We start from the raw sequence: 27,962 nt of genomic DNA, 5'->3' as shown, positions 1-27,962 counted from the left end.
AGTGCTAAACCTTCACCATAATTCAAGAGTAGTGTACTTTCACAAACCCAATCATTAATTCTAGCTTAAAATGTGTAAAACCAGGACTTACCGAAAGTGGCTGCCTCCAACACGGCTTTCACGGGAGACGACTTTCACGGGACACGGGAAACAACAATGGCCGCCGAAAAATAATTTGTATTCGTAACAGCGAGCTGCGATTGGAAGCGAAATGAAACAGGGGCTAAAAAACGAGGGTGGGGGCTTGGTCAGCACACAATTTCAAGAAAGCATGCGTGTGTCAAGGGGCTCTGGCCCCTTGTGTGTGAGAGAATGTGGAGCACGCGCGCACAGGAGCAAAGGGAGAGAGGATTTGGGGAAACAGCCCTAGAAATTAGCCAAGCATGCATGTTTCAAATATTCACTAAAAATCGAGTTTTCATGTTACAGTCAACTTTTTCTCAGATTTGTGTACTCAACATTCTCAAGAGTCTTCATATGAACTAGTGATTGAATCAGAGTATCAGTTTTTGGACGGCGGATGTGTAAAGCATTATTTTAGCATTAGCAATAAATTCAATTTGCTTTATATCAATCATTTTTTGAGGTATGAAGTTGCCTTTGCACATGGTAACATGTTGTAGTGTCTTCCACGTGACATACCAAGTTTGGTGTTGATATCTCAAAGATTTGCTGAGATTTGACCAAACGTCCTGTTTGGTTGCTTTGTTGCAGATTTTGATTGGCTCTACCGGACAAACGGTTTTGAAAATCAGAAATCCCTACGATAACTTTTGTGAGGCTCAGTCTGGATATCATCTATGGCAATTTTGAAGAAAATTCGACCAAAAATGTAGGAGGAGTAGGGAAAAAACGCGTTTCCTTAATCTTTATTGTACAGACAAATCCAATATGGTGGCCGTTATAGCTTCTTGAGGCTTTTTTATTCCTCATGAGAAATAAGGCATATGTAATGAATTTCAGAATTTTGGGACTTATGGCCTGCAAATGGCATCAATTTGAAAATTGACATATTGGGGCGTGGCCTGTAGCGCCACCTATTGTCTCACATGGCCCATGTTTGGTATGGTAGTTACTAATGGTCTGCAGTTTCAACATGCCAAATTTCACAACTTTTTACGGTACTGGTCTAGGGGCTGCCATTGACTCCCATGGGTAAAAAATAATAATACCACCAATAACAATAGGGTTCTCCTACCGGAGGAACCCTAATAACAATAGGTGCCTCGCAGCTTCGCTGCTTGGCCCCTAATAATAAAACTAACAATAACAATAGGTTTCCTCCTTACGGAGGAATCCTAATAATGATACTAACAATAACAATAGGTGCCTCGCAGCTTCGCTGCTTGGCCCCTAATAAGAAAAGGTAGAAACACTTAAGTGGCTTAGCCGCTTCGCGGCTTGGCCACCAATAATAATAAGAAAAGGTAGAAACACTTAAGTGGCTTCGCCGCTTCGCGGCTTGGCCACCAATAAGTTGAATAAAGATTCAAAGAACAATACTTGGAATGCTGCTTCAGCATTCCAACAATAAAGATTCAAAGAACAATACTTGGAATGCTGCTTCAGCATTCCAACAATAAAGATTCAAAGAACAATATAAGTTGAATAAAGATTCAAAGAACAATACTTGGAATGCTGCTTCAGCATTCCAACAATAAAGATTCAAGGAACAATACTTGGAATGCTGAAGCAGCATTCCAACAATTACAGCAGCTTCGCTGCTTGGCCCCTAATAATATATGTGAGAGAACAAAGGTTGTGCCCTTGCCGAAGGCAAAGCACACCCAATGAAAATAAAAAAATCTGGATCAGAATCTAAAGTGTCCTATTTTTGTGAAATGACACATTTTTCTCTGTCACTGTAATGGTGGACCAATAGATACATTTTTGAAGAAATAAGATAAGGCTGTGAGCAGCACTTGTACTGTACATCTTGGCATTGTATACTGTATCCGGACAGTTTAAAATGCCTCTGTTTCACTAGGGGGACGTTTTAAAAGTAACACCAAAACAACCAAGCGTGGGAAACGCTTCCCTAAAACCTGGCAGTGTGATCAACTTCAATCAGAACGTACTATTGATAAATAACGATTCAAAGCTACATTATGGAACTAATATGGTGAGTGTTGTCTCCTAGCCGCAGCTAAACGTGTCAGATGCAAAGTAGGCAGCTAGCGTTGGCTATCGAACCTAGCCACACTACACCCAAACGTACTTATGACGGCTTCACTGACTTGACGTGATGTCGATTTTACACCAACAAAACACGGTGTAGCATTGAGCATAATCTTGTAAAGACTTTTGGTAACGAGCTAGCCACTGAGTTAGCTGTCCCTGGCTTAGCTAGCTAATGCTATTTTATAACTAAATCCATCCTATTTCAGGGAGGACATCCCACCCAGTGACGGTCCATTCTTCACCAGAGATCTATATGACAAGTATTCTCTTGCCCCTAGTATCAAGGAACTCTGGGTTCTTAGTCAAAGGTAACGTTGTATTTAAAAATCACGTTGTTCTAAGGTCATGTTATGACCACGTTCTCATTATTGTAGGGCTCTCAAGTTTTGTCAAAAGTTTGGTGTGAGATTGCCATATCTGTTAACGTTTGGGTCATTCTGACCCATCAGTCATTGTGACCCACCGTCGTATTGCGACAACTTTACAGCATACAAAAACAAAGTGAAGCATTTTCTTTTAACCGTTGGGCTGTCTCAGACCCCCCACATTGCAAAGGTTTTTTGTATTTTGTAAAATTGGGTAAACACAACGATGGTTCGTTATGAACCTTTGGGTCATGTGACCCAAGGCAGTACAAGGGTTAAGAGCCCTGTAACTGTTGCAACACCTAGGTGACATATAGTGCTTTCCTTCATTCAGTCCCACAGTGAACACTGAAGTAAAGAGAGTGACCAAGAACATTACAAGAAAACCTGACATTCCTCCCCCCAAAGAGGGAGAGAAGTCCAACAACAGCAATGATGGTAGTGCCTGTTGGGAAAGCCAGGACTCTGAGGATGACCACAAGGACATTAAGACTACAATGAACAAGAAGAGCCAAGTCCAGGCAACTAGTGCTTATCCAGAGCCAAGGGTACCTTTCCCCTGTGTATCCAGTCTCACCTGCAAAGAACAGATGCTGTATCTGCAAGCATTGACCAGCAAATCTTGCAGAGAACCTCCTCAGGTATTACCACAAAATATTTGAGACAATCAAATGCTAAACCCTCTCCTCACCACACAAACGGTCCTACATTGGAGGATATGGTTTTCACAACAGAAATAAAATGGGGCATCTTCTCTTTACTGCAGAATTTGGGTCGTGTGAATATTGAGGTGTCCCAGTTCATGAACTATCTGCAAGATGTGGCCCGAAAGTGTGCAGAAGATTACAACTACATATCCCAGGGAGCAGGGTTGTACACAGAGGTACTGCCACCTCACAGTCCAAGAGGTCATAATGCCAGGGTGTTCATGAAGGCTCAAGCACTTGTCTCGGTTTCAGGAGTACTTTAGAGCCTGCTTGGAACGTATTCAGACCTATCCACAGCTGTACCTCATCCATGAGATGACCAGTTTGACAGGAGGGACTTTCAGCCCTGACCTCTGTCTGACATTTGAAAAACTGCTTGTGACCATGGTAAGAAGATGATGTATACAGAATTACATCTACAACACATTCTTTATCTGTATTGAACTTTAAGGCTGAACTACAGAACTTTCCTTGCAAATGCACTGGTTTTGTATAAGTGTGTTTTTAATTTTTATTTCTTTAGGGCAATGTGGTGATTGCAGACCGTAATTTACTGCCTGATGAACCACAACTTGCAACGGATTATGAGAGTGTTTCATCAGAGAAAAGTCCTGTTAAAAAAGCCAGTGTTTCACTTGCAGTAAGCATGTTCCTCCCCTATTTAATTACTGCCACAAAGCAGAGCTGAAGTATAGTTTTACTGGTTCACAACGATCAGAGGAGTCTGCTGCTCTGATGGTTTGCAGTTTTCAAAGACAGACACCAGAGCGCGCTAAAGTTGAGATGAAACTCTAAACCAGATAACGCATCATAGTAATAGGATAGTAAACATAGTTCAAAGATTCGAGATGCATAATCATTTCTTAAGATGTGTGTTTTTCATTTAGTTTCAATACATGTCAGTCTCTTTGGTAAAGAAGCTGCCTTGATCATTGCCTACCTCAGTTCTATTGTGTGTTCTGATCCTAGGCCGTCAGCAGTGACAGTAATGCGAATAAACTATGTGCCCGGTATGAACCCCACGTGTGTCTGACCAGAGACGCCTTGGTCAGGCTGCTCAACAACCACGGCCCTGACTTCAGTGACCCCTGGGAGCTACCTTTGTGGGTGAAGACCAAGCCAGGGAAAGGTAGGCCACATCTGCCCAGCTTCGTACTTCATGCATTTAAAATATTTCAGTGTCGATTTATTCTATTTGCCCCTATTTGTTTTTAATGATTTGTATGAAAAGGTTGAGACTGTATTAGCATGAATTGGCCGCATGGTGGTGCTATTTCACAAATTCACTGTGTGATCTGCAGGCAGTAGTCAAAGGAAGACTGCTTATATTGACTCCCCCCTACTGAAGACAGAAGTGACCATTAGGGAGAGGAGTCATATCTACCATGAGGAGAGTCTGATGCTTTCTGTCAGGAAAGATGGATGTAAAAATGTGTCCGACATTAAGACAGAGATCCCGCCTTCCAAAAAACTACCCCCTGTGGTATGTACTGTATAGTAACTTTTCAGTCATGACAGATAGTATTTTGATGGAGTTGTATTATTGATCACCAATTAATCTAATGGGTGAGTGTTTGTTTTTAGAAGGAGAGTTTGCAAAGAAGTCTGGTGTCATTTGAGAGCTCCTGCATGGACTTTGACGTGGATCTCACTGATCTGGAGACCTTTGGAGAGTCCTCAAAGTCTTCCGAGAAGCTCACAAGCTTGAAACAACCAAGCCCCGCTGTCAAACCTGAAGGCTCCATACTCCCCCAGCCTAAAGCGAAGTCTCCAGAGTCTTGCATCCTAGCTGAGAAGGGCAGTAGTGTTCAGAGAGAAGAAGGGAACTCCTGGTCTGATACAGAGTCGTCTAAGGAAGAGCCAGCAGAGAAGGAGGACAGCGATTGTGGCCCTGCCCCCCGCTCTGTCATACGCCAGGCCAAGAAACTGAGGATAGACTCGGACGAGTCGGAGGAGGATGCCCTTTTTGATAGAGACTCAGAGGACGAGCGGCTTGTCATTGTTGACCTTACATCCCCAGACACCTCAGCCAGCAAACAGACAAAGAGACTAGCCAAAACTGCATCAAAGTTCCTTCCCCGCCACGCAGATACACCCATGAGCTCCTCGGCCGAGTCCATCCACGAGTCCCCACAGAGCCACAGACCCAGCCCTGCCTTACCCCCTTCTGAGGGACCTAAGAGAGACCGCAGGAGGGCCAAGGCACCCCAGGACCAGCTGGGCCAGATCCTGCGCATGCAGAAAGCCATGCTCAAGCCTTCGCAGAGCCAGGCCCAGGAACCAGCCAAAGCCTCCGCTCGGCCCCCAGAAGCCCTCTCTCCGCACCGAGCAGTGGGGCCCCCAGGGCATGGCCACCCTCAATCTATGGTCAAACCCTGTGTGTCCTCCTACCTGCAGAGTGAGGATACTTTGGACAGGGAGTCTTCCGTTGCTGCCTCCACTGGACCTGTCACAGCTGGCACCCTGCATGGAGCACAACAGAAAAGTAAGCTGTACTTCCCACCGCTACTGTACAAAAACAGCAAGTTGTCGTCCGACTGAGCAGTGCTTGGGCCATGTACTGTATTGCGTTGTAATGTGTGTATGTCTCCCTCTTGTCCTAGAGCTGCTGTCGCAGGATCTGCTGGTGAGTGCGGAGGATGAGCAGGACTACGAGGCTCCGGAGGAGGGGAACCTGCTCTACAAGCTCTACAGCCTACAGGACCTGCTCGTCATGGTGCGCAGCTCTGTGGCCCTAGCTCAAATCAAGACCATGGGGGTCTATGGACCCAAGAAGGTACAGTGCAAGTTCTGTTGCTATGTTGATTTTATATATAACCAAATCCGACATGTTGTCACCAGTCCAACGCTCAACACTAAGCATTTCATTCTCTATACGTAACCTGCCTCTTGTTAGAACTTGGTAAAATGTAACTTCAGAATTAGAATCATCTTTATTGGCCAAGTATATACTACATACAAGGAGCATTTCCCTTTAGAGCCTGTCAACTTCAGACCTACTAGCCAAATGTTGAACACAGAACTAATCTTCTTATGGTATCTTTGGACCTTACAGTTTGTGCCAGTGCATGTTCTGCCCAAGCTGGAGTACCAGCTGTGCTATGGAATGGAGTGTCTGACCAAGAGTGAGATCTGCCAGCTGTGGGCTGAAACTCTGCTCCACTCCAGTAATGTCTCTTATATAGGTGAGAGCTATCCCTCTACTCCACTCCAGTAATGTCTCTTATATAGGTGAGAGTTATCCCTCTACTCCACTCCAGTAATGTCTCTTATATAGGTGAGCGTTATCCCTCTGCTCCACTCCAGTACTGTCTCTTTTATACAGTTGAGAATTATTCTTCTGCTCCAGTACTGTCTCTTATATACACTAGGTGTGACTTACCATACACCTACTATACACTATTTTAGGCTACTATTTTAGTAGCGTAAAACTGAACTTTCTGAACAAAATAGCCTCTTGACCAAGCCTATCTTAGTTTTTCTGTATTAAAAATGGATGCAGATGAAGTGAGAGTTGGTATCACTTAAATCATGCATTTCCTCCAAGTAACAAGCGTTCCTCGTCAGCAGAGTCGGGGGGTGGCTTTCTCCCACAGACCAGATGAAGGATCTAGAGATGAGTCATTTCACAGTAAATGTTTGGGGCTTGGTTTGCATGGTTGCCATAACTACGCCCATTTTGGGTTGCGGAGGTTTAGACAAGAATGCACCTGGCAGAGATTAGCCAAGTCCACTTTTCAGACTCAGTGAGTCTGAATTCCTTCACAGCCTTTAAAGGTACTGTCATCTCAAGCTTTGGAATCTAGGAGACCCCACCTTTGTTTTTATCTCTGCTCTCTAAAGCACAGGTTAGAACCCTTCATTTGCTTCACAATTACCCCTTTTCCACCAACTTGAACCGGGAGCTTGTTCGGGGCTGGTGTTCGGAGCTGGTGCTAGAGCCTGTTCGGAGCTGGTTTAACTTGCGAGCCTACTAAGAACCGTTTTGCTTTTCCATGGGCTAGAACGAATCTTTAGAATGACTCATGAGTAACGAGTTCTCTCAAAGAGTGATTCGTTCATTTTCTCGTGGCCGCGCATCGGGACTGTTGCATAGGCTCAGTCGAGGAAACTAATTCGGTCATCTCCCGACTGTGTCTTCGGGTACAAGTCTTCGGATCCTTTTTCACGTGACCTATCGTCAGGTATGAGTCTTTAGGTGTGTTCGACTTCATGCAGCGCCGGCGGCGCTTGTATGGGGGGTGACAATTGTACCCTCGCACAGCCGAAAAGCATACAATGTAGACAAGCTTTGCCCACAATGTCTGTGTCGTCTCTGCCTTTTTATCATTGGTTTCCAATGGGGGTGATGGCGGCGACGTAGTACGTGTGGGGACTTTGTTAGCGGCCTATATACTTTTTATATGGCTCTGAACTGCACGGGTTCTAATGACGACATGATTTGCCAGACGAAGCGCCCTGGAGCGCAGGGAAGCGCCACGATCGGCTACGAATGGCGCAAGGCTGTTCACACTAGATGCGCATTTCTCCGCCAAGCCTTTCATCTGAGCTTTCCTTTTTCACATGTAAAGCTGACATGGTACATAAACATGGCATAGGCTATATTTAGTAAACTTGTTATTCCAACAGCCATCGCAACAGCATCCCAACATAACGTGGCAACCAGGGGTATCGTTAGAACCTTTTTACTAGGGCACATGCCCCAGTATAAATCTGCTGTTCCCCAGTAAAATCTAAAGTTTTGAGTTTTAACAATTTACTTTATTAGTCAGTGCATTAATGTACATTGATAATCCCGGAAAAAATAAACGCAGTATCCAAATCAACGCTTGTAAAATCAAAGCAGTTTAACCGAAAACACAAACCGATGCACGCAGAACTCCATGTTAGCGCACTCTTCTGAGCTTTCCAAATAGCCCCTACAGCACGCACACAGAAGTCCAGGTATCGGACTCGGCACACAAGTCAGAATTGAGGTAGTCAAGAAAACATTACAAAACTAAAGAAAGTTTCTAAATGATAGGCCTACCGACAGGGGCGTCATTAGACCCTTTTTACTGGGGCACTTGCCCCAGTATAAATCTGCTGTGCCCCAGTAAAATCAAAAGTTTGAGTTTGAACAATTTTACTTTTAGTCTGTGCATTAATTTAGATTGATAAAAACGGAAAAAATAAACGCAGTATCCCAATCACAATCAACGCTTGTAAACTCAAAGCAGTTTAACCAAAAACACAAACCGATGCATGCAGAATTCCATGTTAGCGCACTCTTTAAGGGTGCGTCCACACTAGCCCACATCATCCGCAAAAAGCAGAGACCCTGATCCTGAGGTCACCAAACCGGAACCCCTCAACGCCCTGGCTGCGCCTAGAAATTCTGTCCATATAAGTTATGAACAGAATCGGTGACAAAAGGCAGCCCTGGCGGAGTCCAACCCTCACCGGGAACAAGTTCGACTTACTGCCGCCAATGCGGACCAAACTCTGGCACCGGTCGTACAGGGACCGGACAGCCCCGATCAGGGAATCCGGTACCCCGTACTCCCGGAGCACCCCCCACATGAGCCCCCGAGGGACACGGTCGAACGCCTTTTCCAAATCCACAAAACGTGTAGACTGGTTGGGCGAACTCCCATGCACCCTCCAGGACCCTGCCGAGGGTGTAGAGCTGGTCCACAGTTCCACGGCCAGGACGAAAACCACATTGCTCCTCCTGAATCTGAGGTTCGACAATCCGACGGACCCTCCTCTCCAGAACCCCTGAATAGACTTTCCCAGGGAGGCTGAGGAGTGTGATCCCCCTAAAGTTGGAGCACACCCTCCGGCCCCCCTTTTTAAAGAGGGGAACCACCACCCCGGTCTGCCAGTCCAGAGGCACTGTCCCCGATGTCCACGCGATGTTGCAGAGTCGTGTCAACCAAGACAGCCCTACAACATCCAGAGCCTTAAGGAACTCCGGGCGGACCTCATCCACTCCAGGGGCCCTGCCACCGCAGAGCTTTTCAACCACCTCGGCGACCTCAGCCCCAGAGATAGAAGGGCCCCCCCCGATGTCCCCAGACTCTGCCCCCACGTCGGAAAGCGTGTTGGTGGGATTAAGGAGGTCTTCAAAGTATTCCTACCACCGATCCAGGACGTCCCCCATTGAGGTCAGCAGCGCACCATCCCCACCATATACAGCGTTGACAGTGCACTGCTTCCCCCTCTTGAGTCGCCGGATGGTGGTCCAGAACCTTTTCGAAGCCATTCGGAAGTCATTCTCCATGGCCTCGCCAAACTCCTCCCACGCCTGGGTTTTTGGCTCCGCGACGGCCAAAGCTACATTGATTGTTTAAAAAAAAATATAATACTTGTAATACATTAGATGACCATCATTTTGAATTGGGACACATTGCGGTAATGAGAAATTAACTGGAAAATGCATAAAAAATCTTAAATAACCAATTGAAATGTTTTAATATCTTGACAGAATGTGTATCTATTGGATTAAGGTTTTACCATGTAATTTCATAATGATTTTTATATTCAAATCATGAACACCATGGTTCAAGGTTAGTTTCATGAGAATCACCCAGATGGTACTGTACTGTTTCAATCGCTATTCTATCTAATACTGCCGGTGACAACGTTGTTACTTAGAATAGCTTGTTTCAAGGGGGTTCAGCTTGTTTCAAAGGTGGTTCTTAATGAATGAATGCAATATGAGTGGGCTAAATGCTTGAAAATTTTTCCCTTCTACAGTAGTGATACTTTGACGTTTAAGTCATATAGGTTAGTCATATAGGTTTGAAAGCCGTTTTTGAAGCCGTTTTGCCTGAGTGACGACTTTTGGTCTGAGAAATTACGCCTTTTCGTTTGAGAATGAGATTTGAGTCTGAGATCTGAGGATGTCCTAAAATGAACACCGTACTGTTGTCATTGGTCAACATGAAGTAATTTTGCTCTCTTGTTGTCCAACTCTTGATCTTCTACAATGTACATTTTTATAATATTTTTCCATTTTGCAGAGGAACCCGCATCGCTGCTTGCAGCTATATTTTAATGTAATATTTGCATAATATTGCCTTCCCTTACAAAAAAGAAGTATATTAAAGTATACTATAAGTATACTAAAATATGGATAGTACACTTTTAGTTCACTTTTGATATACTTTTAAGAAGTATGCTTAAAAAATAGTTCACTTTTGATATACTTTTAAGTATGCTTTGAAAATAGTTCACTTTTGTAAGAAGTATACTTAGAAAATAGTTCACTTTTGATGTACTTTTAAGAAGTGTGCTTAGAAACAGAAAATGGTATACATTTCTTCTGGAGTAGCATGTACGTTTTCTATTATTATACAGCAAAAACAGTCAAAATAATTTTAAAGTACATTACAGGTTACATTTTTTAGATCCATCTCATTCTAATTATTCATGTCTATGAAAATCTATTGTGCATTGCACATTGAATCTTTTTTGGTACTGAAGCTGTAACCTTAAAGATCCTGTAAACTAAATTCTATGTTTTGCTTCTAAGTATATTATATATGTGTGAAATTAGTTCCTGAAAGCATGTGCAAAAATTTGTCGCACTGAAATGTGGAGTTAGACCGAAGAACAGTTTCTCTTCCGTTTTCAGATCAGGTTTTAATGGGCGGAGCCAAAATATGCCCTATCTACGTCATTTCGCCCCATCTACGTCAGATCACTGAATGGCTCCTCCTGCTGTACTGTTATTGTAGCTTACATCAGCTAGCTAGCTAGCTTCAGGATGTCTCCCACCACCCGCAACTGCCTCTTCCCTGGATGCAAAAACTCCAGCTGCGCTGCAACGCCATTTAAGTTCCCTGTTGATAATGAAAGGAAAAATAGGTGGATAGATGTTGTGAAGAGCCACGCTCATGGAAAGCTTCGGATAAACTCCAACAGCCGCCTCTGCGCCACTGACCATTTCACGACAGACAGTTTTAACATGGACCAGACACAGACGGGGTTCACCAACACACGGCTTCTCTTGCAGCACGGAGCCGTACCGAGCATCGCCCCCCCGGCCGTTCATCCTCCGGTCGCACCTGGACCATCCACCACCGCCAGCAATTCATCACTCAGTTTTGTGTGCTTGTTATAATTATACTAGATAACTTTTCCAGAGGTATCTCTGCTATAATTAGTGCAAACCGCTAACTTGATATCAGGCTACTCAGTGTAGAATGATGGTATTTTGGTGAAATGGTAGCTAATGTGCTAGAAGTAGTTAGAGAGCTCACTGTCTGCTGTCTCTACTGTAAATGTTTACTCCTGTGTTACAGCTCAGGGGAATATTTCATTTATATGCATCTGTATGTTTCACTCATTGAATAAATACATTCTAATTCTATACTGTTTTGTTCGGCTTGACGTAGCGTCATTATCTGGGTCGTAGGTAGCTTACTTGAGAGAGGCGGCGCCTTCCAGCGAGGGGGCCGAGCTTCAGCTCCTTCAGGCGACACGCCCCCCCAGTCTCGAACAGAGAAGACTGCTAATTTTCTTACGATTTCAAAGCCTAATTGAACATACTTGTCGGTGTTTTTTTTTTTATTCGAATTTGGATGGGTAGTTAATAACACATTATTCGGTGGTGTGGTGAACTTGAAACTCGTTTTTAATTCCACTTTACAGGATCTTTAATTACTGCCAAAACATTCTGAAGCCCTATAATCTTATACTAATAATTATCAATTGGAGTATTAATGGATACCGGTCACCGGTTTGGTGACCTCAGGATCGGGTCGCTGCTTTTTGCGGATGATGTGGTCCTGTTGGCTTCATCGGGCCGTGACCTCCAGCTCTCACTGGAGCGGTTCGCAACCGAATGCGAAGCGGCTGGGATGGGAATCAGCACCTCCAAATCTGAGGCCATGGTTATCGACCGTAAAAGGGTGGAGTGCAATCTCCGGGTCGGGGAGGAGATCTTGTCCCAAGCGGAGGAGTTCAAGTATCTCGGGGTCTTGTTCACGAGTGAGGGAAGGATGGAGCGCGAGATCGACAGGCGGATCGGTGCGGCGTCCGCAGTAATGCGGGCTCTGCATCGGTCCGTCGTGGTGAAGAAGGAGCTGAGTCGAAAGGCGAAGCTCTCTATTTACCAGTCGATCTACGTTCCTACCCTCACCTATGGTCACGAACTGTGGGTAGTGACCGAAAGAACAAGATCGCGAATACAAGCGGCCGAAATGAGTTTTCTCCGCAGGGTGTCCGGGCTCTCCCTTAGAGATAGGGTGAGAAGCTTGGTCATCCGGGAGGGGCTCAGAGTAGAACCGCTGCTCCTCCGTGTCGAGAGGGGCCAGTTGAGGTGGCTCGGGCATCTGATAAGGATGCCTCCTGGACGCCTCCCTGGTGAGGTGTTCTGGGCACGTCCCACTGGGAAGAGGCCCCGGGGAAGACCCAGGACACGCTGGAGGGACTATGTCTCTCGGCTGGCCTGGGAACGCCTCGGGGTCCCCCAGGAAGAGCTGGTGGAAGTGGCCGGGGAGAGGAAAGTCTGGGCCTCCCTGCTTAGGTTGCTGCCCCCGCGAACCGACCCCCGGACAAGCGGAAGATGATGGATGGATGGAGTATTAATGGAAAAAAAGAAAAAGCTACTTGAGAAAGAAGCAGACAGAAGGGTTGCATTATGCATTTGAAGGTTATACTGACAAACTGACTGAAGAACGAAATAACGACGTGAAAAAATGAAGATAGCGTGGCTCATTGGCTGGTCAATTCCCATGATGCAAGGCGGTAAATAGTGTTAAAATCTGCTGATAAGTTTGCCGTTTGTTCGAAATACAAATGTAACTTCATTAATTTCGTTTTTTAAATGTGTCTGCTTAGAATGTAGTGTTTTGTTTACATTGTTGTGGTGGTTTACAATTGTAACCATGAGTTAAATTACTGTTACGTTTCATAAGAGCTGGATTCTTCTAACATCAAAGCTTGCGCAGTGAATAGCTTCTTTCAGATAAGAAATTTCAGTGTAACTTTGCAAGGGCCCCCGTTCTCGCTAAGTGACTTATAATCTGAGGCGTTTGAGGGGCTCCTAAACATTATACTATATTAGTAAGTAATAGGTTTTTTTTTTTGAATTTGATTTATTAAGTTTACTTCTTGAAGTACTTACATTAATTGAAAGTGCACTTAAAAGTATTGCCCAGTATACTTTGAGGCTCTTTAGGAAGTATTCTTCATGAACTGAAAGTGCACTACACAGGCTACTTTACAGTATTCAAAAGTAAACCTTGAAATACACTGTGTACTTTAAAGTGACCTAAAAAGTGGGCCAATTCAGTTTACTTAGTACAAAAATTGTATAAAAATAAGTACACTGCTAGTATACTTTAAGTAACATGATAATAGTATACTTTTTATACTAAGTATACTTACAAAATAAACTTGAAGTATACTTCTTTTTTTTAAGGGTTGACGGACAGCAATAGCTTACTATTGTTAACCCTTGTGTTCTCCTCGGGTCGTTCTGACCCATCAGTCATTGTGACCCACCGTCGTATTGCGACAACTTTACCGCATACAAAAACAAAGTGAAGCATTTTCTTTTAACCGTCGGGCTGTCTCAGACCCCCCACATTGCGAAGGTTAAAAGAAAAGTTTTTTTATTTGTTTTTGTATTGGGTAAAATTGGGTAAACACAATGATGGTTCGTTATGAACCTTTGGGTCATGTGACCCGAAGGCAGCACGAGGGTTAAAGAAAGTGTTTTAGTCCGCCTCTTCATTCACTGAAAAACTAAGTTTAGTTGAGTTCTGGTTGTATTATTAATCTGCAGATTGGAGAGTTTAACATAACCCAATACATAAAATGACAAATTTCAGTACACTGGTTTGTGCAAGTTCTAATGCGAAAACGATTAAATTCGAGAACACGCACTTCGTCAGCGATAAAGTAAGCAAACAGCGCTTGATCGGCCATGACCGACGTCAGGGCAGTACACCACGAGAAGCAGGAATGTCCGACTTTACGGAGCCGTTTTTAACTCCTCCCCGACTGCAACTCTCGCCTGTCGTTTTACGCAGCCGATGTCGAATAGGCTACACCTGTTGGATCATTTTTCACGTGACCTGCATAGGCTCAGTACTGGTAGCTAGAGGAAACATAAATGAATCGTTCATTTCCCGACTGTGTCTTTGGGACGAGTCTTTTCCACGTGACCTGCATAGGTTTATTAGAGGAAACAGATACCTCATTCTCTTTTGCGTCACTGCTATGTTTAGTATAGTAAGACGTGAATGATATTCGTTCACAAGTCATACTGACTGGTTTTGTTATTTTCACTTAAGCACTTGCTCTGAACCAGCACCCAAAATGCATTGGTGGAAAAGGGGTGAATTTGGTCTTTGTTGTAATTGTGTAATGATTGTAGTTGTAATTGTGTAATGATTGTAGCTGTAACTGCATTTTTGGTCATCATAGTCAGCCCCATATGTAGCCTAGTACGTGTGGTACTGTCTCCAAGCATGTGTATATTTTGTAATGTCAGAGATTACATATATTTCATTATAGCAATGCTGAAAGGTGATGTAGCTTTAAGTTGTGAGTGACGCCTGTGAACCTTTGATATGGTTAAAAGAACGATGGGATTCATCCTAATTTACCCTTACTATGTGAGTCGTTGGTTAAACTCCAAGGAACAGGCCATCTGGGTTCTAGTAGACTATTTCTCTTGGAACTCAGCCTTGGGTAGGTTTCTGTCACAGCCTGTAGGTAAGAATGTTGTCCTTATTACATGATTTCTCAGGTGAATAGCGAGCTGAGCTTTTCCACGCCCTGTAGCTTTTTGTTTTGGAACGGTCAGGGATGTTCCTTTTGTCTGCAAGCATTCCAGAAGACACACTCCCTTGCCATAAAAAATTGACACTAGCAGAGTTGCAATAAGAAATGCACAAACACTCATGTAGTCCCCAGAGTGAGTAGAATTGTTCATATCCAGGCTCAAGTGACACTAGCAGACGTGGCCAGATTTGTTGTCTAAGACGGAGCACACCAAGGGATTTGCCAGAGGGGGGACTATGTAACAACCACAAACACTGCTTCTCTATCAGAGGTTTACATCTGAGAACAGGGAGATTTAGCTGTGTCTGTGAGTCATTATGATACATCTGAATATCAGGGTGTAGGTCTATAACATGCTGAATTCACCAGAGATGTATACAGCAGGGCTAGGCTAAAGAAGATTCCAGTGGATCACTCATCACTCAACTGGTTGTTGGGGAGAACGGTGTCTATCAATGACATCTTTAACAGACAGGGTCACATGGCTTATCATGTGACTAATTCTACGGCACACAACTGTACACGCTGTCAGGCCCCCCATAACAACGTGTTGTTGGTACAGAATGCAGTTGTGTAAGCAGGAGACGCTACAGGCATGGGTGGGAACCACAGGGTGGAGGGAGTGTGGACAATTGTCCACCCGGTCAGTAACTGTTGCTGTGAAGGTTTGCAGTGTAGTAGCTCTCTGTTTTGTTTATTCGTTTCAGTGTGTTTACGTTTCTTTCTGTTTCTCTCCAGGTCATATTGACGCGCTCACATCGAAGGTAGCACAGCTAAAAAAGCTTCCAGTAGACTGGACGCAGAAGGCTTCGATGGACTTCAAGTAAGTTCTACCCAGCAGGGGTTAGTAAGTTTACGGCTGTAGCTTCTAAAGCAGAGAGATTCCCCATTATTTTGATGGGCACTTGTTCCCTCTCTATCTCTAGATATCCTTTTATCTAAGTGCTTGCTCAAGTGAACGCATTTTATTAATTGATGCAGTGGACACTTTTCATTGACAGACATTCAAATCGCAGAACTGCCGTTGAATGGAATTGAAAATCTTCTACTTTTAATTCTACTTGGGAGTCAGATGGCTGAGCGGTTAGGGAATCGGGCTAGTAATCTGAAGGTTGCCAGTGCGATTCCCGGCCGTGCAAAATGACGTTGAGTCCTTGGGCAAGGCACTTCACCCTACTTGCCTCGGGGGGAATGTCCCTGTACTTACTGTAAGTCGCTCTGGATAAGAGCGTCTGCTAAATGTAATGTAATGTACTTGCAGGCCGTCCAAGTCACTGAACATATTGCATCATTTACTGAAGAAGATCACTGTGTAAGTTCCTCTTTTATCACCAACTCAGTCTTTGGATTGGACAGGTACACATTGCATCATATCCTCTGTAGAATGAGTTGTGTCATTAAGGCCCCAGGCAGGAACAAGCTACCTGCCTGCCAACAAGTCGGTGTTTGTGTTTTATAGCGCTCCTCAATCTTCTTCACAATAGAACTGTCAGTAAATGTTTTCTGAAGACGCAACTCGCTGGCAAACTACCCCTCCCTTTTCTGGACAGAGAACTAGTGTTCAGGTTCCCATGTGTCTGCTGGGCATAAAGCCATGCTTTCCCATGGTGTGTGCAGGTTGGAGGAGGGGCGCTATATGATCGGTCATAAGGCTGGGGAGCCATTTGTCACCATCTACAAAGCGGCGGAGGGGAGGAAGGTCAGCCGGGGGGCGTACGACCTGCAGCAAGCCCACAGCAGGCTGCCCCAGCCCCCCACCCAGGGACGTGTGCCCTGGGTGCCTGTTGACCCAGCCAATGTGCAGCCCTTCCACAAGAAACACGGCAGAGTGCCATGCACCTTCCCCCCTCGGGATTTCCAGAAGGTACGCTGGTCCACCAACCTGCCTTCAACACGCTACATGCTGTTAAGTCCAAGGCCGAGACAGCCAAGGGAAATATGGAAGCCTCCTCACACCCAGACTGCTCAGGGAAGACCAAGCCCCTAGTATCACCATGCACCAAGCCCTTTGTCTCACCATGCTCTTGCAAATATTTACCAAAAAGACATTTACAAACTATCTGCTGAAATTACCCTGTACAAATGGTTTGTGAACTACGATAGAGAGATAGTAGTAAATGATGTGGGTGTACCATAGTGACTAAATTGACTATTGAAAAATACAGCAACTTTATGAATGATTTACTGATTAGGTAGTTATCGACCATTAATACCACACTGTCTTATCAAGAACATTCCTCTTCACATTCTTATCAGTACTGGCATTCCCTCTCACATTCCTCACAACACATTTAGAAAGAATGAGACCGAGACAATGGAGATAATACTAGGTGTAGAAATATAGAAATATCCATGTTAAATACGTCAACAGTGCAAGGAGAGCTGTCAGTTAAAACTGTCAGATGTTCCTCAAAGAAGTGGTGAAAGCACTGATGGTTGTCCGCGGTTACATGCCTTCAGGCCTGGATCACACACGGGAGCGAAGCTAGTTCAGGCATGGCACTCGGGCAGCGCGCGTCATCCGCTCATTAACTACACCTGTGTAGCCAGCACAAGCCCATTGGGCCACGTCCGATAAGGCGGCATTCAAAGGCTGCAGTATACGCACACACTCACCCCCGGTTGCTGTATGATCTGTGCTGCTGCCGCCCTCCACCATCCCCTTCTCCCCCTTGCTGTCTGTATGTTCTGTCATCAGGGGGATTATATCTCTATTGCTCCCTGTCTCATATTTCATGTATGTACTCTGTGTCGCATCGAGGAGGCAGGGAGTGCTTCCCTTAGATCATCCACTCTGCCAAAATCAAACCTATTTCCATGGTTATCAATAAATGGTCAAAGCTAATATGTGAGTGTCTTGACTGAACTCACCTTCTGTCATGCTGCTTGCTTCCACTCTCAGAGATAGCTAGGGGAATTCAATTGGATTGATTGACCTATTCCACTTCATATGTCCCATCAAATGAGACATATTCATCAAATAGCCTAGTGTTCACCTAGTGTTTTAAATATGGTATTGCTCAGATTATGTTGAGATGTCAGTCTTATTGACTTGTTTTTCAAAAGTGGTTTTTTAACTAAGTACTTCCCTTCCTCCTTTTCTTTTCCCATTTACTCACTTTGGTTTCTAGCAGGCTGTACCCAACCCCAACCAGGGAGTCAAGAAGAAGAACAACAAAGGGGCGCGGGCTAAAAGACGCGATGTGTGGTTACAAAAGAAGAATCAGAGGGACAATAACAGGGACAAGTAACCAGACAGACGTCCATCTGGTCCAGTGACCGGGTGGTCGGCTGTCCCCTCTGCCGTTCTAGGTCACAAGATTACTTGGATATAAACAACTGTAAGCTCACTTTATGAGCTTACAGTTGTTTCTTTTTTGGCACTTTGTATGTTTGAATTATGTATAGTTTGTAATGTAAATAAAGTAGGAAAACAGCAAAAACATGTATTTATTTATTTATTGTGTATTTGGTATTCTGTAGACAAGTCTCCATGTAGAATTTAGGACTTGAAGGCACATAGCTCTCAAGACACTGTTGCATTGTGAGACAACAGAGTATATATTATGCTTCTCCCTCCCTCTGAAAAACTAAAACTGACCTTTTTATGCCCATACAATAATATGCATCTTATCTTCCAGTCAGATGATGTTGCTTTGTTTGTGTTAAAGGCATTTTTGTGCTTTTTTGGATAGTACAGTTGAAGGTAGATTGGAAAGGTAGGGGAGAGTGGGAGGGGAATACATGCAGTTTAAACTGCTGCGGTAAGGCCTCAGCCCATGTGGTACACACTTTACCCTGTGAGCCACCAGGGTGGCACCAGTTGCACCGTTTTGTTTATGAGCAATCTGACACGTAAATGTTCTGGTGTTGTACTTTTCCAGGCAGTGGAATACCAGAGCCACAATACCCAACAATGTCAGAGCTCAGCAATGGCACTGGCTCAAGGTAAGGCGCAGGGCCAGAGGAGCCCAGAGCCAGGTCTGGCTGTGGGAGAGTGGAGACATGAGAGAGTCAGGGTGGGGCTGTGTCTGGGGGCAGGCTGCTCTGCACATGAGGAAGTTTGGAGAGGGGAAGAATGGGGAGGAGATAAGGGCTGAGTTTGAAGTGCAGTACAACCCCCTGTGGTATTTAACCACCACACCCATACTAGTCCACACATCCAGGAACATTCTGTGCATCATCTCAACGCTGTAGTCAGGTAAGATGACGTTTTACTAGTTACAAAGGTATTTTGTATGTTATGTTTCTGAGAGTGAAATTAAATATAAATAAAACACTCCCCTTTCTACAAAGAGATTGGAAGAGGCCGTGGTTCTATTTGACTGTGCTTGAAGTGCAACTTTTTCCAGGGTGTGTCTAGCTGAATTTGGGGATTTTTGCCAGATCCTTAAAAATCCAAGACTCTTCTCCATTATCAGTCCCATTCATATAATGTTTACTGAAGATCAAGACGAAAAGGATATGAACACTTCCAAAAATAATTATGATAGCAATAGTACCATAAAGACGGCATTGTCTGAAATTTAAATCACAAAGAAGTGGTTGCTGTATGATCTTGTGACTGTTGCAGCAATTTAATGTACATTCATACCCATTCAGCTATTGTTAACCAAATCTTTACATATCTGGGGGGTAATGTAATTGTCCTGTATTCTTGCACAAATTAAATGTGACCTTTGCTGTCGTAGTTGTGCAACACCTCTGTGATTGGGATGCCATCATTAGTTTTCTGACACAATGTTGGATTCTCATATGGCACACCAGGTTGCTAAAATGGCTGTCAAACTGACTCCTGTTCATCCACTTCATTTAGCAGGGCAGTCAAAATGGCACTGGTTTCTGAGTTTCTGGGACAGCTTAGCCTAAATGTTGGGGTAAGCACTGTATAATGTTCTTTATCTATATTTTAATAATACCTCTCAATGAGATGACTCATAACATATTTCTGTTTTTGGTCTGTATCCATAGTCCTCTGAACCCACCTACCCCACAGTAATACCTGCAACTAACTTCGACCCAGAAAAAGATGCATCCAGAATAGAGACTGCTATCAAAACCAAGGGTGAGAAAGACTTTGAGAGATTTGCAGTTTGCTTTTCTGGAGCTGGACTGTGGCTTTACTGAGAGACGTGGTTAGATCTATGTGGAAACTGTACAGGCTCTCAAGGCCCTGGTATTTGTGAGTCAGCTTCCTGGCTGTAAACCCTCAGACTGGAATGGGATTCCTCCCAAGTTCTCAGCCTGGTGCAGCCGGCAGAGTACTCCATCAGATAGTGCTTACGTGTTCATGCATGGATAATTTGTGGATTTCTTTCTTTACATTTTCACTCTAAATTGTTTTATTTTGGTTGTGCTAGGAGTGGACGAACAGACCATCATCGATGTCTTAACCAAAAGGACCTACTCTCAGAGGAGAGAAATTGCATTTGCATATGAGAGGAGAGCTAAGAAGGTAGAACCAACCAGTCATATCAGCCTACAGTATACCTGAACCCTGCTTAGAGGGAAGAGAATAGTTTTAGTACTGATCCCAAGCTGGATCCTTGACTCCATTCTTTGTCAGGTTTATGAATATTAAAGATATACTACTTTAACATACTGTCTCAATAGGATATGATCACAGCCCTGAAGGCTGCCCTGTCTGGCCCATTGGAGACTGTTATCCTGGGCCTGATGAAGAGCACAGCCCAGTATGATGCCACAGAGATCAGAGGCTCAATGAAGGTAAACCTACACCACACACGTCATTTCTCTACCTTCCTACTGTGTCATTTGCCTTGCCCAGAACCAGGCCTGTACTGCCCTCTTCTGGTAAAATAATGTGCAAATAATTCCCCACTAAATAAGTAGGTCACTATAAGTAATAAAATGGTATACTTGGTTGAAATACTGAGACGTTTCTATTCAATAATAATAATTCAATTATCTAAAAAATTATTAATGGCAGTATATTAACATTGTGTTAATACTTTGATGTTTTATGCCATTTTATGACGAATATTCCACCCTTGTTTGACTCTTCAGGGTTTAGGAACAGACGAGGAGACGCTGATTGAGATTGTGTGCTCTCGCAGCAAGGATGAGCTGGTGGAGATTAAAGCAGTCTACAAAGAGTGTGAGTGAGAAACCCCCCACCTCCAGACATCTGACAGCAGCCAGCTGGTCACTGGTCAAGGTGATCGTAATTCAGAGAGATGCAGAGATTAAGAAGTTACAGAGCTCTGTGTTAATGAACCTTGGTGTCCTCCTCAGTGTTCAAGAAGGAACTGGAGAAGGATGTGGCTGGAGACACCTCTGGGGACTTTGCCAAGCTGCTGCTGGCCCTAGTGCAGGTCAGGCTAAGCTGCTGTATTGGTGTTCCTCCACTGACCTCCTTCATCTGTCTTTGATATGTTTCACACTACATTTCTGTGATACCAAAGTGATTTCTTCATTCCCAACAGGCCAAAAGGGCAGATCCCTCCGCGGTGGTAGACTATGAGAAGATTGATGAAGATGCCAGAGTAAATTCAATCCACCTCTGGACTTTCCCTGTCAGACACACCAACCATATCTCCACATCTGCGAAAACAAATGAAAGTTTAGACAGTCTCTCATTGTGATATGGTCCGTGTGGTCTGTGAAACACCTTTAAACGATGGTGTTTCCTCAGGCTCTCTATGATGCTGGGGTCAAAAGGAAAGGAACCGATGTGGCATCCTGGATCTCTATCATGTCTGAGAGAAGTGTTCCCCACCTAAAGAAAGGTATCTGAATATTATCATCCTCTGTACTTTTCAGGTCATAGATGAAGTATGATACTATACATAACACTTAATTGTCCCATATTTTCTGGAGTAAGTAACTGTCAGGCTTAATAGTATTTAGACTATATTCTTGTTTTGCAGGTGCATTATGAAGCATTCTCTCATTCTTTTGCCAGTGTTCGACCGATACAAGAGCTACAGCCCCTATGACATGCAGGAGAGCATCCGCAAGGAGGTGAAAGGAGATCTGGAGAAGTCTTTCCTCACACTGGGTATGTGGACCATAAATCATCCATTCACATACATGAATCATGCCAGTGTGGATAGAATACATTAATGAGTCACATGATAGTTTATGAGGTTTAGAATTCAATCATCGGTGGAACCTCCTGACAAAGCACGGCATTAAGGTATGTCTTCCCTTCTTACTTTATTAATGCGTCGCTGTCCTTTTCTTCCAGTTGACTGCTTTGAGAACAAACAGTTGTACTTTGCCACCAGACTTGGTGAAGCCATGAAGGTAATTATGTTTGTTGTTGTTTTTTGTTTTTTTTTATGTTATTTTAAGGATTCGTCTTTTCGGGAACAGATGTAAAAACTGCATCTGCTTGTAAAAGTCTAATGTTCCTCCTGGGAATACAGCAGCTGATGTCAGCAAATGGCTTACACCAGGGTTGCATCATTTAGCTACAGAAGTGCTAAGACTGCTTCCTGGCTGTTTCTCTGTATCACTGTATTCTCTGTATTAGAGCAAAGGGGCCAAGGAGAAGCTGGTGACAAGGATCATACTGTCTCGCTGCGAGGTGGACCTCATGAAGATCCGCTCCGAGTTTAAGAGTCACTTTGGCAAGTCCCTGTACCAGACCATTGCTGTAAGTGACCCACCAATATTAGACCTGAACATTTAGATGTTGCATGCATGTCCATGCAGTCTCCCTTACCTGCTGTGTCTGTCCTTCTACAGGAGCACACCAAGGGGGACTACCAGAAGGCTCTTCTGAGTATGTGCGGAGGAGATGACTAAAAACACCTTGGTTCAGTTACTTTGTTGATGTGTTGTTCATATCATTTTCCAAATTATCATCATGACCCATTTAGACTTGATCTTGCATGCAGTTCATACAACTGTCCACTAGAGTGTGATAAAGGAATGCTAGTTGCTTTTTCTCAGGACTATGGCCTGAATCTATCTGGAGCCTTCTGAGGCACTGCTTTGATCTACAGCGTGAAATATTTGACCATGAATAACATTTTATTCGTCTTATTCCCTAATTATTAGAGGGAAACAGCAGTCCACCTCTAGATGGTTTTACTTTTACAACATAGTTAAGGTAGTCTTATTTACATAATAATATTGTACATGATACATAATACACTTGATGTGTATTTAATTAAAAGTTAACTTTAACTGTTTGGAGGCCATTCAATTATTTGATTTTAGGTTTAAGGATGCAAAAAGACTGAACATAACTGTATCATATTTTTCTTATTTTAAGTAAGACATTATCAGAATGATTTAATCATTAGTGTGTTTTGCTGTGTTTGTTTGGTGCTAATATTTTAATTAAAAATGTTAATTTAACCTCCAGCAAGGATGATTTGCATACTACTAAACAAGCTTCATCAGAGTGTTTCTGCTGTTTAGTTTGTGGTCTCTCAGGATGAAGGATCCGCCACAGTGTTGACAAGGCAGTTCTACTGGAGTACAAGCAAAAGGCCCCGAAAGACAAGCTCTGAACTACACTATAGCAACCTCTTAGAATGTTAGTCATTAAAATAGAAGATCTAGATTGTAGATATATTAGTTATTTTTGCATCGTATTATGCAAAATGTTGAATCTGTATTTCATCTTACAGTTTTTGCATTAGTGTCGTACTGTCCATACAGACAGTTTGATTGTACAATTTGAAAACCATGAAACAGGTATTTTAGTTATCAAAGCATAAAATCTTGCATCATTATTCAAATTATTTTATTTCAGACAGATGCACACTTGATTTTCAGATACGTGGCTATTATTCAGTGGCTGAGTAACAAAGTAGAAAATCGTAAAATGTTTTACAAGCCTTTGGATTTATGATCATTTTGTAATAATATTGATGAGAACATTACCCCTTTGTGATGGTTTATGTTCATTGCTGATGAAATGTAAAATATAGGGTAAAGTACGCTAAAACAGTATTTTGCAAAGCAAGGGCTGATTTATGTGCGGGGCACGAGGCAGATTAATCTCTGCATCATAAAGAGGAAAGTACCTGCCATATTTTCCCTTTTTATGTGGATGTATAACATGCTGTTCTGTTCAAGGCCAGCCCATGGGGACCTCCTGCAGACCCAAGGGGAACTCTCTCCTCAATTGAATCCTTGCAATTTACTGTCCCAAACCCGGGCACTTCATCACCCAGAGAGGACGGCTAAGCCCATGAATGTCAAACACAGGGCATGCAGAGAGGGGAAAAGGGATAACTGCCATGAACACAACGGCAGGAGTCAAATGACCGGCATGCTAAAAACTAACTAGAGAGGGACAAGTGTGATAATGTCTTCATTACAACTGACTGGAAGAGTGATTTCACTTAGAGTGAAAGTGGCTTGATGTTTTTATGATGTATAACACAAAAAAAGTAGGACATAAGACTTTTACGTAACAAGTGTATGCCTCTGACAAGAATACAGTAATTGCTACTAGGTTTTTGACAGCATCTATCAGCATTGATAGTCTTGATGTTTAGATAATGCATCATTAGTAAATGATTAAACATTTTTAAGACAAGGGACTTTTACGTGGAAAAAGTATACCTCTGACAGGACAAACTGATTCTAGGTTGGTGACCACATAATGCTGTTTTAACCATAGGCTTTTACCCAGACCAGGGTGAGGACTTGTTGGTGCAGCAGCCTGAGACAGAGGAAGTTCACACCAGCCTTCCTCAGTCCTCCACCACTTTGTCCCAGTTAGGCTAGAGCTACATTAGATCCTCCCTTCTTCACAGAGGCAAGACAGGCACAACTCTGAGAGGCACCAGCATTAAAGTTTCACACTACAGCTGTTTGGCCCGCCAGACACACCAATTGTACACGGGGAAGGTATTAGTTAGTGCTTCTCATTTATTTATTCCGGCGTTATTAAACAGACCTGTAAAAACATAGAGAATTGACAGCTCTCTCATGTTTCTTTCCCCTTTTCTCTTTCCATCTCTGAACCCAGACTAATTGCCTGCATGTGCAGAGTACCATCTTGTGTTTAATTATAGACTGGACCAAAAAGGTCCTTCTCTGTGACTTGAGCAGTGTGTTTATGTGCTTGTGTGTGTGTATGCATACACCAGCCTAGAGCCATCTCAATGGGTTGCTAGCACACTAAAAATGAGCACTCCTACAGGCTAAGCTGGAAGACCTGCTCCCTTAACACAATCAAGGAGCAGAGAGAGAGAGTTTGATTAATATTTTCTTAATTATTATTATTTAATTCATAGCAGGATCCTCCATTGAACGCATGGCCTCTGTCTCTCTTCGAAGCGGCATTCTCTGCCTCATTAGGGACAGGGAGTATCCTGTATATGGTAAATAAGAAGCTGCAGCCCTGAGGGCCCGCTGGCATCGTGGCGAAAGACAGCTCCTTCTAACGACGGCATAGTCTAAAGCTCCGCAGCTCCTCCCCAGACCGCAGAGTAGGATCCCTGGCCTCGGGCCTCGTCAGGACCGCTTCCTTTCATGAGGCTCAAACTGAGACACCAGGCACGGCGGAGGAGTGGAGCTCTCGTCACTCCGTCCCACTGCCTCCTTTATACAGCAGTCTCCTGATGGAAACAACACAAGAGACGGGATTAAAGCCTGTCTCCTCCTCAGCCCTGCATGCAGTCAAAGTATCTCATCACACAAAGACACAGAGAGGTTTATGAAAGAGCACTGAAAACAAGCAGGGTGTTTTGACTCTTGAGGAGTTTGGTCTGTGCTAGTGTGGACAGCCAAAAATGTTGTAATACAGAAGGTTCAGTAGTTTTAACTTTATTTGACGGTTGGAAAATAGGCTACTGTACGAACAAAATGTAGTCTTTGGTCGGTTTGTTTAATGTCTTTGTATCTGCCTATGCCATTAATTGTATCAAAAAGCAATGCACACACACACACAGACATACTTTCTGCTAGTTTAGCATGTCAGCGTTATTTCATGCTTTAGGCTGGACTTGATGCTGATTGTTCATTGTGCTCTTCATGGCCATGCTCTGTGGGGATATGATGAGAGAGCCCTGTGGCAGGTTAGACTCCTGTCTTTATGTCTTTGGGCTCCAACCCTTCCACTTTCTCTTTTCTCTCTCCCTGTCTCTCTCTGTCTCTCTCTCTTCCCTCGACACAAAACGCATCACTCTTCAGTCTCTCCCTCGACCCACTGCCCACCATTCAACAGCACCTGCCAGCCCCTCTGAGACCACCACCTCCTGTGCCAGTTGAATCACACTTCCAGTTTCTGTGACATACAAAACAGTAGTGTAAGGTGAGCATTGTATCTATGTGATAGGATTGTAAGAGGAAATGGAAGTAAAGTTAATCTTAGGCCTCTATTCGGTGATAGAGAAGGAAACTGGATACAAGTGGTACAGTATTGTGTGTGTGTGTGTGTGTCCAGTGCTGAATGGGACAGTGTGGCTATAAGCCAGTCGCACTAATGATTATTGCCACTGAAGTGGTTGTAATCGTCTAGCTGTGACTTCATCAGCTCCCAGACTGTTTGCATAAACCTCTGGACCAGTGTGGGTGTGTGCATACAGATTAGAAGTAATCCTAACAAGATAAGAACAAGGAAGGCACACATGATACCAAGTTGTATTTTCATGTTTATTTACATATTGAGCTTATTTAATGTGTACATGTAGTTATCATAACTGTATCAAGACTATTGGGAGTGAGGGTCACCTATTAAGATGTGTTCTGTAACAGCTTTAAGCCGTACGAGAATGAATAAATATATACAGTATTTTATAATGAATATATCCCCACCCCCTGACAGGTAATAATGCAATACTGGGTTATAGAATACATTAAAAATCTCAAATACAGTACACATTAAAATAAGAGTTGAACTATACATTTAATGCACACGATAAGGATGCAAACATTACAAACCTGGCCCTAAAGCTTTTGTCCATCCATGTTTGAACATATGGCATTGAACTGGTCACCTGGGAGAGCAATGGGATTGACAGAGGCTCTTTAATCCATGATTGTCATTCTATCTTAATCCCACCTCCTGAAGGCAGGCTCTGTCACCAACGTCCTTGTCAAGACCGGACCTCCACTCACATAAACACACACACAGACACACACACAGACACACAAACACACATATGCAAAGTCCTCACCTTCATGCAAGAGATGGAAATCAGGCAGGCAGACACTCGAGCATGGCCCAAATGTCAGACACAAGCCACAGGGAGAGAAAAGGAGCCTGTGTTAATTATGGCCCTGACAATTCATTCAATTTCACCTGTAAAATGAGCTGTTCAGGATATCTGTAGATAACAATTCATTTTCTTAATTTCCTCAAGGGATAAACCAAGGGGAAATGTGCTTTCAATCGGCAATTTAAGGTTTTTGAGAACAATGATGAACTTTCTTTTAGTTTTAGTTGATCTCTGTATCTGTAGTCAAAATTGTGTTTGTCTGTCTGCAGAGGAAGATAAGATGCCTTAGTTGAATCTTTAGTATTGTCCATAAAATGATCTGAAAATATACCTTTTTTCCCCAACATGTCTTGCAATGTGAAACATTGTTTGAACCCAAACTGAAGCTTTCCCGTTTCTGACAGTAGAAACACTAAGTTCTATGTGCCACTGCTATCTCATTTCACTCTGAAAGAGACCAGACCAAAAAAATCTTCCATTGCTGACAACACGTTTCCCATGTGACACTTAACCTTTGGAGATTTCTTAGTCTGTATGATCATTCAGTATTTGGTTCATGTTAATTAACCCTAGGGCAGTGAAGAGAGTTGCAGGCTTTGAAGAGGAAGAAAAGAGAGAGGTGAGGAAAAAAAGGATCTGGTTTTCTCAATTTCTCCCTGTGTTTCTGTCTTTATGAGTGAAGCTCCATGTTGCCAGCAACAATGGTGAATGGTGTGGGTGTGGGAGGGGGAAGGTGCATGGTGAAGGAGATGAGGGCCTGATTCGTGAGTATG

The 27,962-nt window shown here is 43.6% G+C and overlaps 2 protein-coding genes across 4 annotated transcripts; both read left to right on the top strand.

Annotated features, from left to right (window-relative positions):
- Positions 1-1,983: 1,983 nt before the first annotated feature.
- On the top strand, positions 1,984-18,497 carry ice2 (interactor of little elongator complex ELL subunit 2). 2 transcript variants are annotated; one of them, XM_062461583.1, is made up of 15 exons: positions 1,984-2,122; positions 2,388-2,489; positions 2,881-3,187; positions 3,313-3,429; positions 3,506-3,640; positions 3,777-3,893; positions 4,223-4,382; positions 4,555-4,736; positions 4,838-5,738; positions 5,857-6,029; positions 6,309-6,438; positions 15,776-15,860; positions 16,299-16,349; positions 16,655-16,901; positions 18,172-18,497. In XM_062461583.1, exons 1-15 carry the CDS (start codon positions 2,109-2,111, stop codon positions 18,286-18,288), a joined length of 2,838 nt encoding a protein of 945 aa, XP_062317567.1. In that variant the 5' UTR covers positions 1,984-2,108; the 3' UTR covers positions 18,289-18,497. The 2 variants fall into 2 exon arrangements, with proteins under 2 accessions (XP_062317567.1, XP_062317566.1); XM_062461582.1 differs by having other exon boundaries at positions 18,169-18,497.
- Positions 18,498-19,146: 649 nt separating this feature from the next.
- Positions 19,147-23,374, top strand: LOC134021094 (annexin A2-like). 2 transcript variants are annotated; one of them, XM_062461581.1, is made up of 13 exons: positions 19,147-19,238; positions 19,857-19,914; positions 20,009-20,102; positions 20,398-20,492; positions 20,651-20,764; positions 21,065-21,155; positions 21,293-21,372; positions 21,484-21,543; positions 21,693-21,786; positions 21,963-22,058; positions 22,248-22,306; positions 22,536-22,658; positions 22,751-23,374. In XM_062461581.1, the coding sequence occupies exons 2-13, from the start codon at positions 19,867-19,869 to the stop codon at positions 22,808-22,810; spliced, it is 1,014 nt and encodes a 337-aa protein (XP_062317565.1). In that variant the 5' UTR covers positions 19,147-19,238; positions 19,857-19,866; the 3' UTR covers positions 22,811-23,374. The 2 variants fall into 2 exon arrangements, with proteins under 2 accessions (XP_062317565.1, XP_062317564.1); XM_062461580.1 differs by having other exon boundaries at positions 19,151-19,238; positions 19,854-19,914.
- The last annotated feature ends 4,588 nt before the right edge of the window (positions 23,375-27,962 follow it).

Source organism: Osmerus eperlanus, chromosome 5 (assembly GCF_963692335.1).
Source record: "Osmerus eperlanus chromosome 5, fOsmEpe2.1, whole genome shotgun sequence".
Taxonomy (NCBI): Eukaryota; Metazoa; Chordata; class Actinopteri; order Osmeriformes; family Osmeridae; genus Osmerus; species Osmerus eperlanus.
Note: the sequence above shows the minus strand (reverse complement) of the source record. Positions and strands in the feature narration are given on the sequence as shown.